Source organism: Phocoena phocoena, chromosome 15 (assembly GCF_963924675.1).
Source record: "Phocoena phocoena chromosome 15, mPhoPho1.1, whole genome shotgun sequence".
NCBI lineage: Eukaryota > Metazoa > Chordata > Mammalia > Artiodactyla > Phocoenidae > Phocoena > Phocoena phocoena.
Genome location: NC_089233.1, coordinates 55,074,566 through 55,088,337, shown reverse-complemented (window position 1 = coordinate 55,088,337; position 13,772 = coordinate 55,074,566). Strand labels below are relative to the sequence as shown.

The window sequence follows — 13,772 nt, the reverse complement described above, 5'->3', positions numbered from 1 at the left end:
GTTCTAGAAAATGAGATCAAAGACTGATAGCTGCATGTTCTCCTGTCTTAAAATGTTAAGGAAATGGTCTGTTGGAAGCACTGTTACTTTTTAGTTCTATGTATTGAGCTGTCATTGACCTTTAGGCCAAAATGCCAGACACTTAACTGCCCTTCTTTATAAAGACTTAGTAGTAATATCAGTAGTCCGTAGTAAAGCTGACTTTCTGTATTACATATATATACATATATATAATAGTTTCCTATATTTTATTTAACATTTTCCAGCTTTATTGAGATATAATTGACATATAACATTGTGTAAATTTAATATGATGATTTGATACATGTATATATTGGGAACTGTTTACCACAGTAATGTTAGTTAACACCTCCATCACCGCACATAATTATTTGTGTATGTGTGTATGTGGTGAGAATATTTAAGCTCTACTCTCTGAGTAACTTTGAAGTATATAATATAGTACTGTTAACTATAGTATCCATGCTGTATATTAGTGCCCCAGAACTTATAACTGGAAATTTGTACCATTTAACCAACACCTCCCCATTTCCTAGTTTACTATATTTAAAGTGTGAGTTTTGTTTTAGTTGGGGGTTAATTTTTTCTCTAATTTTATATTGAAGTGAGAAACAGAAGAACATAATGAAATCACTACACAGACAACAGACAAAAGTTTTATTTTAAAAATTTACAGTTTAGTATAATGTAACTCCATACACAGAAATACAAAAAATACATACGACTAAAATTGTATTTTAAACAGAAAACCATAAATTATATTTCATGGTTTAATTTCTGTGACTATTTTTTGCCTATGAGCCAAAAGGCTATCTCCAAACAATAAAGCAACTAAGTGAAGAGCTCAGGTGTTATTCTTGATGGTATCATTCTTGATGGTCCTGGATAAAACTAGATTACCATAAATTGATAGTACATAAATTGAATAACTAATTAAACATTAAACTAGAATTTAGAAAAAACAAGATTAAATACCAAAAGGAAAAGAAATAAAAACTATCAGAGCAAGAAATGAAAAAAACATGAAGAGAAAAGCAAGTAAGATCATGCCCTCATAGCAACTATTAGAGGCAGATGCAGCAGGACTGACAGCTTATGGAGCACAGAGAAGAAAAAATCCCAAGAGACAATGAGAAAGTGTCCTAAATTAGGAGAAGGTGGAGAGTGAGTAAACGGAAAGAGTAAACGCAGGTCCCTGAGTGGAAGGGATAAGAGACTGAAATACTGCCCACTCCCCCTTGACAGGATTATCCAGAAAGTCTATGTATCAGTTGTAGGTATTTGATTCCAATATCATTGTTTTTTAAAAGAATTATCCTTTTTACATTGCTAGTACAAACACTTAATTTTTCTCTCAATATCAGCATTTCAATATGTGTGTAAGAAGTTGAAGATTTCTTTTGATAAATACTCAGCTCTACAATGACGTTCAAATTCAATTGGTCTTTCCTAAGCTACCTGAACTAAGTTTAAGATCAACTTCAATGTGGGTCTGTCATCACAGACACGGCTGAGGGGGATGGTGCAGAGGCCACAAGAACCATTCAAATTCACTGACATGGACTCTACAAGAAAACAGGTCTGCAACATTGCAATATTAATAAATATTAATAACAACAATATAGCAATAATCAATATAATTTATAACTTCTATATTAATCATTAATGTATAAAATTTGTCAGTTAATTAAGGATTCTTATTTTGGATATTCCTCTAATAAACACGTTTCTTAACCTCTCTAAGCCTAAATTTCCTTATCTGTAAAAGTAAGATACTAATGGAACCCATCCTAGAGTTGCTGGTAAGATTAAACGGGATGATGCACTCTAGCCTGGCTACAATAAACACTTTTTTCAGGTAAACGATCAGTAATTGCTAGTACTGACATTTTCTAACACCCATATTTTTGGGAATATGCAACGCTCAAAAGAGGGAAAAGAACAGAGAGCTAGTATTAAATACTTCTTCTGTATCAGACAATTAAGTAATATGTAAAACTCTCGCGATTGTGCCCAGAGCCGCGCACACCTCGGGTTTCCGGCCGGGGCGCGAGATGTCTCCCGCCCTCTCCCGGCCACAGCCGCCGCGCCGTAGTCCTGTCCTGTGCTTTCCTCTCCTCGCCTCCCCACGCAGCCCGGAGCCCGCCTATGGGCGGACTGCGGCGCCGTGCCGACCGCTACCCGGCAGCCCACTGGGCCTAACGGCACGTGACTCTCGCCGCCTGCGCCGTCGCCGCCGGCGCTGGGAAGGCCAGCGGCGACGGTGTCGCAAAAGCGTCGCGACGGCGTCCGTTCTTGGCGGCCAGGCCACTGGTATAACCGAACGTGGTGAGACTTGAGAACCAGTATGGAGGCTGTTGAAGTTCTCCGATATTGCTGGGCTTCGATGGGGAAGCTACTCGCCGGTGCCCCGGGCTGCTGAGCTCTCGCCGCCTGCGTCCCCGCGGCTCGCCCGCAGGGCCATGCTGGCCTCGCGGGTGGCGCGCACCTCGTGGGGTGCCTTGCGCGTAGCCGTGTGGGCGCCGGGAGCGCGGCCGGGCAAGGGGCGCGCCCGCGGGGCCTTGCTGCCGCCAGTGCCGTGCTGCCTGGGGTGCCTGGCGGAGCGCTGGTGGCTGCGCCCGGCTGCGCTCGGCCTGCGGCTGCCTGGGGCCAGCCCGCGGGCCCACTGCTCGGGCGCGGGGAAGGCAGCCCCCGGGCCCGCAGTGCAAGAGGACGCCGCCACCGAGGCCCGGGGCGGCCGGTGGGGCCCGGCGAGCGCCGCCAGCCTGGTACGTACCGAGGAGGAGGCGGAGGGGCTACTCTGGGTCGGGGTCGACTGCTGCGGCGGCGCTCGGTCCCGGACGCAAATAACGTGCAGTGGCCGGTGAGGTCCGATGCTTCCGTTTCAGAACTTTTAAAGCGTTCCCCGAAGAGAAGTTATGGGCAGATCATTCGGTTGGGGTGTCAGGGGTACCAGCCGCGTCCTCCTGTCTCGGTGGTCAAGTTAGAGCTCTCTCCTTCCCGTCTATCCGCACCGGTAGCTGGACGCGCCTCTGGATATTGCATTGGTAAAAATAGCCTTCACCTGTCTTATTAAAAGCCCATTTTAAATTTTTTGAAGCGAATTCCCAATGTTTAGGGCAAGTCTCTGGGCATCTTCAGAATGATATACAGGCCTTTCTGTTTGCTTGTGCAGGTTTGGTTAACTATCATTTGACCTTTGGTGACTTTACATATTGTAGGATGAAGGATAGCTAAGTAATTTAAATCGTAATTAAAAGATCCTTTAACCTTTAATTATAGGAAAAGATTAAACCTCTCTTCTTGAGGTAACGGAGGAAAATATTTGTCTGCTTACCTGTTGAAATACTGACCAAACAGAAGACATGAGAGCATGAGTGTGGGAGAGCTTTTGATGTCATGGAGCAAGACTCATGCAATTATTACATCTTCAATTGTTATGTCTTCGGTGGGCCCCTGTGCTGCTTTCATCAGTTATACAGCATGGGTTGGGGTGGCCACATCCTGGCAGAAGTCTCGGCCACATTAATAGCTAGAGCATGTTGGGGTCTGAATGAATGCTGGATGCTTTGAGGTTGCCATATCCTGGCTGAAGTCCTTCCCAGAACGGCAGTAGTTGGTCGAGTATGCCACAGGTTATCTGGTTGGGTAATCTGAGATTAGCTCACTTAATTTTAACTTAGAAACGTTGACGAATTTAATGATTATAAATTGAGGTATTTTATTTTAACTGAAATATCTTATGTGGAGCTCAAAGGAATCCCTTTCATTGTTCTAAGAACATTCAGTCTGGTTTATTAATTCACCAAATGAAATGATCTGGCTGTTTACAACTGTGTCTTTAATTTTTCCCCGTGGGCCTCTCTGAGTTTAATTTTGGGCCTCTGTATTCTGACCTTTTGCTTTGTTTTTCCTTTCTCTCAATCATGAACTGTACCTCCTCACCCCCCTCAGTGAGTCACTGTAATGCTGGATCAGTATTTGACTTACTCTGTATCGCAGTATGGTCAACAGACTTTTTTTTTCCTCTGGACTCTAAAACACTTGGACCTTTGAACTTGAATTTGGAATATGTTCCAAGAATGATTCCATTTAATTAATATAATGTGAGGTCCTTGAGTAGAGGTTTGGAGTGCTGCTTGTTTGGTGATTGTTTCCTGCAGAATTTGAATTTTTCTGTATCTTTAATGACAGTATTCTGCCACTGGGCCCCAATAACTTCATTATTCCTTCAAACTGAGGTGAACATTTCTTGCTGGGTTCTGTTTATAAACACAAACTTAGTATCTTTAGAGAACTGGCTTTTCTTACAGAATGGCTGAAGGTATTTTAAAAGAGGTATTTAGAAGTGGAAATGTCAAAATTAAGGTTCAGGCAAATAGGTTACTGATTGATAAAGAGGTTAAGTAGGGTTATCTTGTGAGGAGATAGTCCCATGGGGTAGAGCTGGCAGTCTTGACTCAGTGGAGAAAAAAAATCCAGCCTTTAGGGAATGACATTTTCTCTGTATTATTTCTGTACCCTGTTCTGTGCCGTGTATCTTAGTTCCACTAGGCTGAGGCTTTTTAAAGTTGAAATACCCTCTCATGAAACAGACTTTGGCCAGGAAGGAATGGTTTTCAGAGCAGCTGCTGAGGTGCCCTTTTGTTGGTGCCAACTTCAAACACCTTGGCTCCAAATGAAGTTTCAAGGAATCATAAAGCCCCCACAGGGGAGCTGTGAAAGCCCTCAGCTTCTGGTTGGGGATCTTAACATTTCTGTGGCTATTTTGAACAAATTTACAAAATCTGTTCATTTCCTAAGTATCTCAATACCTTTTCCTTGTTCCATTTTCTTCTAGCAGTTCTCCAGTTTAGTGATGAGGTTATGGAATTAAATGTTTTATTCCTCTTCATTCTTATCTCCAACACTGTGTATGGCATTTAGCATTCTTTTGATGGGTATGTGTAGAGGAGTGAGGAGAGGTTATTTTGCAATAAATGTTTTTTAGCCAAAATGCCCATGGTTGATAATTCAGCTTTTTTCTGACACTTTCTAGACCGTTTGTCTACTTGAGGTATAAGATCTTCCTGAAGATCTTTTTTTTAATTTTGTATAATGGGAAAGTAATTCTTTTTTAAAAAAAAATTGTACTGAATATAGTTGATTTACAATGTTGTTCAATTTTCACTTTTAAAAGCAGTATGTTTTTAGTTTTGAATTCTGATGGTGAAGTAATACATTAAAGGCTTGACTTATATGATAGATAATACATGTTTATTCCTTCTCTCTTTAGTGAGAAAACCTACTCTATATACAGCCAACATTTTAGTCTGTGTTTTGGTATATGACATATCTTCATCTTCTGCATTCTTAACAGTTTTAGATGTGTGTAAAAATAACAATGGATTTTAAAACTGAAAGTACTAATTTTAAGGTTTATGTAGCTTCTAACCTTTAAGTTGATGGAGTGTATTTTTCCAATGTATATAGTTATTTAAAGTATGAATTTATAGTATTTAAATTTTGTTGTCTTTATGTTTCAGTATGAAAACCCATGGACAATCCCAAATATGTTGTCAATGACGAGAATTGGCTTGGCCCCAGTTTTGGGCTATTTGATTATTGAAGAAGATTTTAATATTGCACTAGGAGTTTTTGCTTTAGCTGGGCTAACTGATTTGGTAAGTTGTACCGGCACTCCCCCTGTTTTGCTCCCCTTCTAAATCCCAGGGTCTCTACTACACTGAAATAGCACAGACTCAGTCTGCTTTTCTTTGGAAGGAAATCCTCAAGATGAATTTCACCTAGTACTTTGTGTAAAGGCTTGTCTTTAACATCTATGTGGGACTCTGTTATTTATATGATCTAAGGAAGGAAGTGGAGGTTGTAGGGAGGCATGGGAGAGGGAGCTCTTTACTCTTGGTTTTTAACTTCTTCAAAGAAGAAAAAACCTTAGAAATTCTCAAAGGGCCAAGTACTTGCTTTAGGGATAGAAATAAAGGAGAGAAGCTGTGAGACTTTTTTTCTACTTACATAGTAGAGAGAAATATCTGATCTGCAACAACAGTTTGTTTTACTGGTGGAGAGGGAAACAGTGGGCCAGTTGTTGTGATCAGGGAGCTTGCAGAGGCCGGATCTCTGCTCAGGTTTATGCTGGCAGGAGGCCATAGGCACCCCACAGATTTGGTCCTTGATTCCTTCTCTACACCCCTCTGACCACCTTCCAGAAGACCCTGCCCTAGGTGGGCATTAGACATCCTTCCTTCTTCCACTCTCCCAGCAGATGGACCAAGGAGAAAAGAGCACCTTGACACCACTGTGTCAGTTTATAGGGAGGGAAAGATTTATTCAGGTTATCTCCAATTAGAACTTGGAAAATAATTTTCTAACAGAAAGCCACACTATGTGTTATATAGGCTTTTGTGGACTGGCCAGTCATCATCCTGTGTGACATTATTTGTATTTATCACCCACCCTGTTGCATAAAGGATTTGAAATGGCTTGTAAAACTATATGTCCTGCAAAAACACAATTGAAGGAAGTGGGGTAAAGGTAGAGGAAAGATTTTAAATCAGGACAAAAGCATGTAGAAATAGACGTTATGTATATAAATTGTATATTCTTGTACAAGGCTGGTCTGAGATCCAAGTGAGTACCCAGACAGGCAATAATAATTTGGTGCCTCTTTAAACTGATGTATGTTTGAAAAGCTTTGCTCAGTATTCAGTGAGAATAAAGAGAAACTAATTTTCTGTTAATAAAAGTCACATAGCATCTTTCTTTGTAACATCAGCTGTTCCCTTTGAGGTTCATAGAAACAAAATTACACCTGCCCAGTAGCATTGTTGAGCAATACAGTTAGCTGAAGATTCTGCAGGATAAATAATGAGGACATTTGCACTGTTATATGGCATTTCCAAATATGCATCAAATACAGTTTCTTGAAGTGGTTATCGCCTCTTTTTCCCGAGTTTAGCTCCTGTTTGTCACAACTTCTCATTCTCACAATCTCTTCTTTTGTCCCTGCTTTTATCTGTGAAGCCTGAAGCCCTCCACTTATTAATATAGTCTCCAACTCTGTCAAAGGCCATTATATTGATAATGGAATTTATTTTTCATAATAGGCAAGATCTTTCTCAGTTACTGGATTTGCTCTTTTTTGGTTTGTAGGTTTTTTTAGTTGCCACATGAGATTGCAATATTCATCAAATGGGAGAGGTCTCATTTACACTTTTCTAAATATGTAAGACAATGTGTACAGAAACCTGAGTTAACTGGCATCATATTACATTTACTTCATGTAGGTTTTGATGTCTCTAGAATGGCTGCTGGGCAGATGGCTGGACTCATGGAGGGTTTAGGTAGGGGAATGTTGTATATGGGAAATGGATTACAGGAATGCAAGAATAGAAGCAGAGAGGCTGGTTATGAGGCTTATAGTAATCTAGGGAAGAAGGTTGGGAAATATGTTTTGAGGATAGAGTTGATATGTTAATGGATTGGATATGTGGGGTGAGAGAAAGGAATTAAATAGGAGTGCTAGGCTGTTACTTTTTTTTTTTCCTGTTCAACAAGCAGATGCATGGAGGTTTACATTTTCTGTGATGGTCAACACTCAGGGTAGGACAGGGTTTGTGGGAAAAGAGTTGTTACGCCTGTTCAGATAGAGGTAACATTGGGTAGTTGAAAACAGTAGTTTGGAGTTGGAGGAAATCATGGTTAGAGATAGATTTAAGAGTTATCATCATATAGATGGTCAAGTCTGGATGAAATCATCTAGGCTGTGGTAAAAGAAGAAAAGAGGTCAGAGAAAAGAACAATAATGAAGCAATGGAGAAGGAGCCAAAAAAGGACACTGAGAAGGAATAGCTGGTGAGAAAGAAAGAAAATTGGGCAATAAGGTGTCCCAGATGTTAAGTGAAGAAAGTGCTTTAATTGTGTTGGGGTCAAGTAAGCTAAGAATGTAGAATTCATTGGTGACTTTTATGGGTACAATCTCTAGAGGGTGGGGCAGTCAAAATGGGTTGGCAAGCATAAATGAGGTGGTGATGACAATAGAAGTCACATTGGGGAAGTTTTGCTTCATAGGGGGATAGAGAGATAGTCAAGGAAGGGTAGTTTATAAAGAGATGCATACTGGGGAAATTTTTGTTGTTAATTAATTAATTAAATGACTGGGTAGGAAGAGAGAGATTGATGATGCAGGGGAGGTGGGGAAAACTCAGAAGGTAAGAGGACTTGGGATCAGGGACCACAGAGAGAATGTGCATGGACACTAGTAGGTGGTGGACTTGGAGGTGGGAATACAAGGGAGGGCTGACACTCTGTTTCTGTTTTTTGAGCAAATATAGACATGGTCATGAGCTAGAGAGAGAGGCTTTGGGAAGGATGAGCAGACTATGAATAGAGAAGGTAAACACAGTAAGCAGGTGTGGGTTTGCCAGGCAGTATTGAGTGCCCACAGGAGATTTGTGGTCATGAAAAAGTGAGATCAATCAGCCCATTTATGTGTTTTTCTTGATCAGTGTTCAGCTGCTTGGGTGCAGGCCTATAGTACATGGTAGTTGTATTTAAGCAGGGTTGAGGGAGAGTGGAGTAGGGAGTTATAGAGGTTTACAAAGAAGAGATGATGTTGATGACCTTGGAATCCAGTGTGAGTAGAGGAACAATGAGGACAAGAGGGTGTTGATGGTGATAAAATGGGAGGTTAAGTTCCCCGAGATCAGAAACTGAACTGACACCTGAATCTTCCAAGGCCCCAACTCCCAGTTCTAGGCACTCTGTTAGTGTTACCTATAGTATACTTAAGAAAATAGATTTTTTCAGTTGAGGTAGTAATAGCTAGTAACTGCTTTTTTTGAGGATTTACTAAGCGCTGAGTGCTAAACAAGTATTAATCACATTACGTACTGAGACAACCCACCCTGCGAGGTAGGTAGCACTATCTCTGTTTTACAGATGAGGAAACTGAGGCTTAGGCCAAATAACTTGCCCAGAGTCACACAGTTAAGTGAGTGGGAGAGCCAGTGCTTGAACCACTTATGCTCTGCTACGAAGAGTAAGTTCTTAACCATTGTCCTGTACGACTGCTCTAAGTCATTGGAGTACTTGAGATGTGGAGGACTTATTTATCTTTTAAAATGTACCATGTTAAATTACGTCTAGATTAATTTGATCTTTTTCCTTGGAACTAGGACTGGAAAATTCAAATATTTGTTGAAGTTTGAAGTTAAATAAAATGAGTAAAAGCCAGGGTAGGGACTTGGAAAACCAGAAAATATCTGCCTCGTTTAATGAAAATAGGCAGTACTTGGTTTCAGTCAATTTTGTGGCCCCAGGGTGGCCGGATCTTCCCATTTCTCAAGTGAGCCTGGAGATCTGGATTTTTTTGAGTTAAGACTTTGAATATTTAAATATTGGCAACTAATTTATATTTAAAAAATCACTGGGCAGGTCAAACAAAACCAGCCTGCAGGCCTCTTTGGCCCCCTGGTAACCCAAGTATGACCTCTGCTTTAAAATATAATTTGTTTCCAGGAGTAGTGAATAAGTAATTTTCATATCAAAAATTTTAAATAGGCCAGGTACAGAGGACTGAGTTTTGTATTCAAATACAGGTCATGCAATACAGTCAGACATGGAATTGACAGTGGCACTAGATAAAAAATATTGATAATAACAGTTAAAATAGAATAAAATAAAAATAATAACAGCAAAACATAGGGAATTGGGTCATATTATAGAAAAGTAGGTAGGAATGGAAGTTAGAAAATCTCGCAGTTAAACGGTAGTCCTTGCAAGTAAAAGCAGCTATTTTGGCTGTAGTGAAATAGCTCAGGGCTCAAAGGGTGGGGGATGGGAGGGGTGGGTTGGGGTGGGGTGCCTAGTCCAAGCTCTGTCAGTCCTGCTTTCTTTGAGTTTTATTTGGGTTCTTTACATCTCTAAATTTGTGTCTGGGTTCATCCCACAAAGGGGCATTGTGAAAACATTGCAAAATAGCTGAAGGTCTTGAGAAAGAAAAGTGAAAATTTTTTTCTGTAGAAAAGTGAAATCATTTTCTGACCAGTTGGTAATTTAAAAGCTAAGTGTATACCAGTAAAACAGAAGGTTTGGGGCTAAGAGACAGAAGAGGTTTTATCTACATTTTATGCAAGTATAGCGGTTATTCTGGTATCTCTTAACCTTCAAGATATCTACTCTGTACCTATTATGACATTTATTAAAAAAAAAAAAAACTTCTATTTTCAGTTGGATGGATTTATTGCTCGAAACTGGGCCAGTCAAAAATCAGCTTTGGGAAGTGCTCTTGATCCACTTGCTGATAAAATACTTATCAGCATCTTATATGTTAGCTTGACCTATGCAGATCTTATTCCAGGTAAGAACGCCGTCATGCGTACTTTTAAATAGTACAGGGAAGAATCACATTTATCAGCTTAGGATTTCTCTTGATTGAGAGACAAATAATTTTTGTTCCAAAAATATGTTTTCAACTTTAAAGTGTTTCCCTAAATTTAAACTATTGAACTGTTTTGCTTTCCAAGCTATTTGTTTTACTTTAGAATTTATGACCTTGTGTATACTATAGAATGCATTGTTTTCTTAGTAAAATTGTTTAAAATTAAACAGATATTTCCAAAAAATTGAGCTAATTCATATTATCCTAGAATCTTTTGAAACTATTATTTTCTTTGTGCCTAGCTTTTGAAAGCAATTTAAAATTTTCCTAAGTCTTATTATTTATTAAGTACAATTTAATAAGTGAGAGCTCTGAAATCCTAAAGATGTCTGTAAAATTTCACATTGTTATTATTATTACTTAGATGGTATTACGCAATTTTAAATTATACACATAGTTTGTACATTGTCTGAATACTCTTTTTTTTTAATTAATTATTTTTGGCTGCGTTGGGTCTTTGTTGCTGTGCGTGGGCTTTCTCTAGTTGTGGTGAGCGGGGGCTACTCTTTGTTGCGGTGTGCAGGCTTCTCATTTCAGTGGCTTCTCTTGTTGGGGAGCATGGGCTCTAGGTGCACGGCCTTCAGTAGTTGTGGCTCGTGGGCTATAGAGTGCAGGCTCAGTAGTTGTGGTGCATGGGCTTAGTTGCTCCGTGGCACGTGGGATCTTCCCGACCAGGGCTCGAAGCCGTGTCCGCTGCATTGGCAGGCGGATTCTCAACCACTACACCACCAGGGAAGCCCCTGAATACTCTTTGTAACAAAATTTTATGATCTTTTGTATTTTGTATGTGCTTTTTTGGTTGTTCATTTTCTACTTCAGCTGTGTTTCTCAGTTTTTAATCCTTTGGTTCAGATTAAACTGTTTATTTCCAAGAGTTAGTATCTGAGAACAAAGAAGCTGGTACTTGGTCCTTCAATACCATGTTATTACTGACATTTGATAGGAAGAAGTTTACTGGTGTTTCAGTCTAGTATAGTCTCCCAATCTAGAGATTCTTTTTCTCCTCTACCTTTAGGCTTTTTTTTTTTTTTAATAAATTTATTTATTTATTTTTATTTTTGACTGCGTTGGGTCTTCGTTGCTGTGCGCGGGCTTTCTCTAGTTGTGGCGAGCGGGGGCTACTACTCTTCGTTACGGTGTGGGGGCTTCTCATTGCAGTGGCTTCTCTAGAGCGCAGGCTCAGTAGTTGTGGCACATGGGCTTAGTTGCTCCACGGCATGTGGGATATTCCCTGATCAGGGCTCGAACCCTTGTCCCCTGCATTGGCAAGCAGATTCTTTTTTTTTTTTGCGGTACATGGGCCTCTTACTGTTGTGGCCTCTCCCATTGCGGAGCACAGGTTCTTGACCTGCAGGCTCAGCGGCCCTGGCTCAGGGGCCCAGCCGCTCCGCGGCATGTGGGATCTTCCCGGACTGGGGCACGAACCCGTGTCCCCTGCATCGGCAGGCAGACTCTCAACCACTGCGCCACCAGGGAAGCCCCGGCAAGCGGATTCTTAACCACTGCGCCACCAGGGAAGTCCCTACCTTTAGGCTTTTAAATCCACATACCAAATTTAAAAATGAATTAGACTGCTGTTCATGTGCTTCTTTGAAAGTCAGAATTACGGTGTGTGAATGGTTGGGGGTATTGAAGGGGCAGGGGTATGCTATAAGTAATATAGATAATTTGTAGGAGAAAAGATCCTAAGGAGCATTCTGTTAACATTCACAATTAAAATTTGTGTGTGTGTGTGTGTATTTTCATGCTTCCCATTTTTCAGAGTTATTTTGTATTTTGTTGGTTGGGGGTATTGAAGGGGCAGGGGTATGCTATAAGTAATATAGATAATTTGTAGGAGAAAAGATCCTAAGGAGCATTCTGTTAACATTCACAATTAAAATTTGTGTGTGTGTGTGTGTGTATTTTCATGCTTCCCATTTTTCAGAGTTATTTTGTATTTTGTTGTATTGTTTTACAACGGTTGGCCAGCCCAGGTGTTTCCGTGGTGAACACAGAAATTGTTTCCAGGTTTTGGTATTATGGATATTGTTGATACAATTGATGTAGGTTGCTTTTGGAACTGCAACTTCCCTTCATTATCATTCTGGGAACTTCCATTGTCTCTCTTCTGTGTTGGGTTTGTTTTTCCAGGCTCCCATGGCTTCCTTGTTAGGGTCCTCCTTTTTGTGGAGTAGAATCTCCAGTTGTTGCCTAGCTAGGATGCAGCCTGGCAGCAAGGTTTTTAGAGGTGTACAATGTCTTTATTCTACAGACATCTAAAATGTATTTGTTCTACCTTCCATACTTGATTGGGGCATAATTTTCAATTGCATGTTATTTTCACTCAGAATTTTCAAGACCCTGATTATAGATTTCCAGATTCCATCTTGCTGTTGAGAAGTCTCCTGCCATTCTGATACCTTTTCCTTTACGTGTGATTATGTTTTGTATTAGAAAGCTTTTAAGATTTCTTTGCATAATTCCTAGTTGATGGTTTAAAAAATTCTCTCTCTTAAAAGTTAATTTTCTAACTGCTTCTTGGGACACCCAATTATCCCAGCACTTTTTATTGAAAATTCTATACTTTCCAGACTCACTGCCATGTTCATATATACATGGGTCCATTTCTGGGTTGTCTAGTTTATTCCCCATTGATTTGTCTATCTTTGCACCAGTACCATCCGTAATTATTATTACTTTGCCAAAAGTCTTTTTTTTTTAAATTTATTTTATTATTTATTTATTTATTTTTGGCTGCATTGGGTCTTTGTTGCTGTGCGCGGGCTTTCTCTAGTTGCGGTGAGCGGAGGCTACTCTTCGTTGTGCGCAGGCTTCTCGTTGCAGTGGTTTCATTTGTTGCAGAGCACAGGCTCTAGATGCACGGGCTTCAGTAGTTGTGGTACGTGGGCTCATTAGTTTTGGCTCGTGGGCTCTAGAGTGCAGGCTCAGTAGTTGTGGCGCACGGGCTTAGTTGCTCAGCTGCATGTGGGATCTTCCCGGATGAGGGCTCGAACCCGTGTCCCCTGCATTGCCAGGAGGAGTCTTAACCACTGCGCCACCAGGCAAGTCCCCCAAAAGTCTTGATACATGATAGAGCACGTTCTTCCACCTTGATATTCTTACCTGTTTTCATTTGTGTGTGAATTTTAGAATTAGCTTTCAAGTTCCCCAGAAAAACCTGTTGGGATTTTATTGGAGTTGCACTGAATTTACAGATTTATTTGGAAGAATTGGTATTTTTACAATATTGTCTTCCAGTCCACATACATCTTGTATTTACTCTATTTAGGTCTGTTAAAATGTCAAAATGTTACAGTTTTCTCTAGAG

At 40.4% G+C, this 13,772-nt stretch overlaps 1 protein-coding gene across 1 annotated transcript in view; it reads left to right on the top strand.

Moving 5' to 3' along the window:
- The first annotated feature begins 2,362 nt into the window (after positions 1-2,362).
- Positions 2,363-13,772, top strand: part of CRLS1 (cardiolipin synthase 1) — a 35,446-nt gene continuing 24,036 nt past the window's right edge. Inside the window, exons 1-3 of the mRNA XM_065892772.1 lie at positions 2,363-2,789; positions 5,547-5,684; positions 10,252-10,381. Coding sequence (XP_065748844.1) covers positions 2,484-2,789; positions 5,547-5,684; positions 10,252-10,381 — 574 coding nt within the window. The 5' untranslated portion in view covers positions 2,363-2,483. The remainder of the gene's footprint in view (positions 2,790-5,546; positions 5,685-10,251; positions 10,382-13,772) is intronic.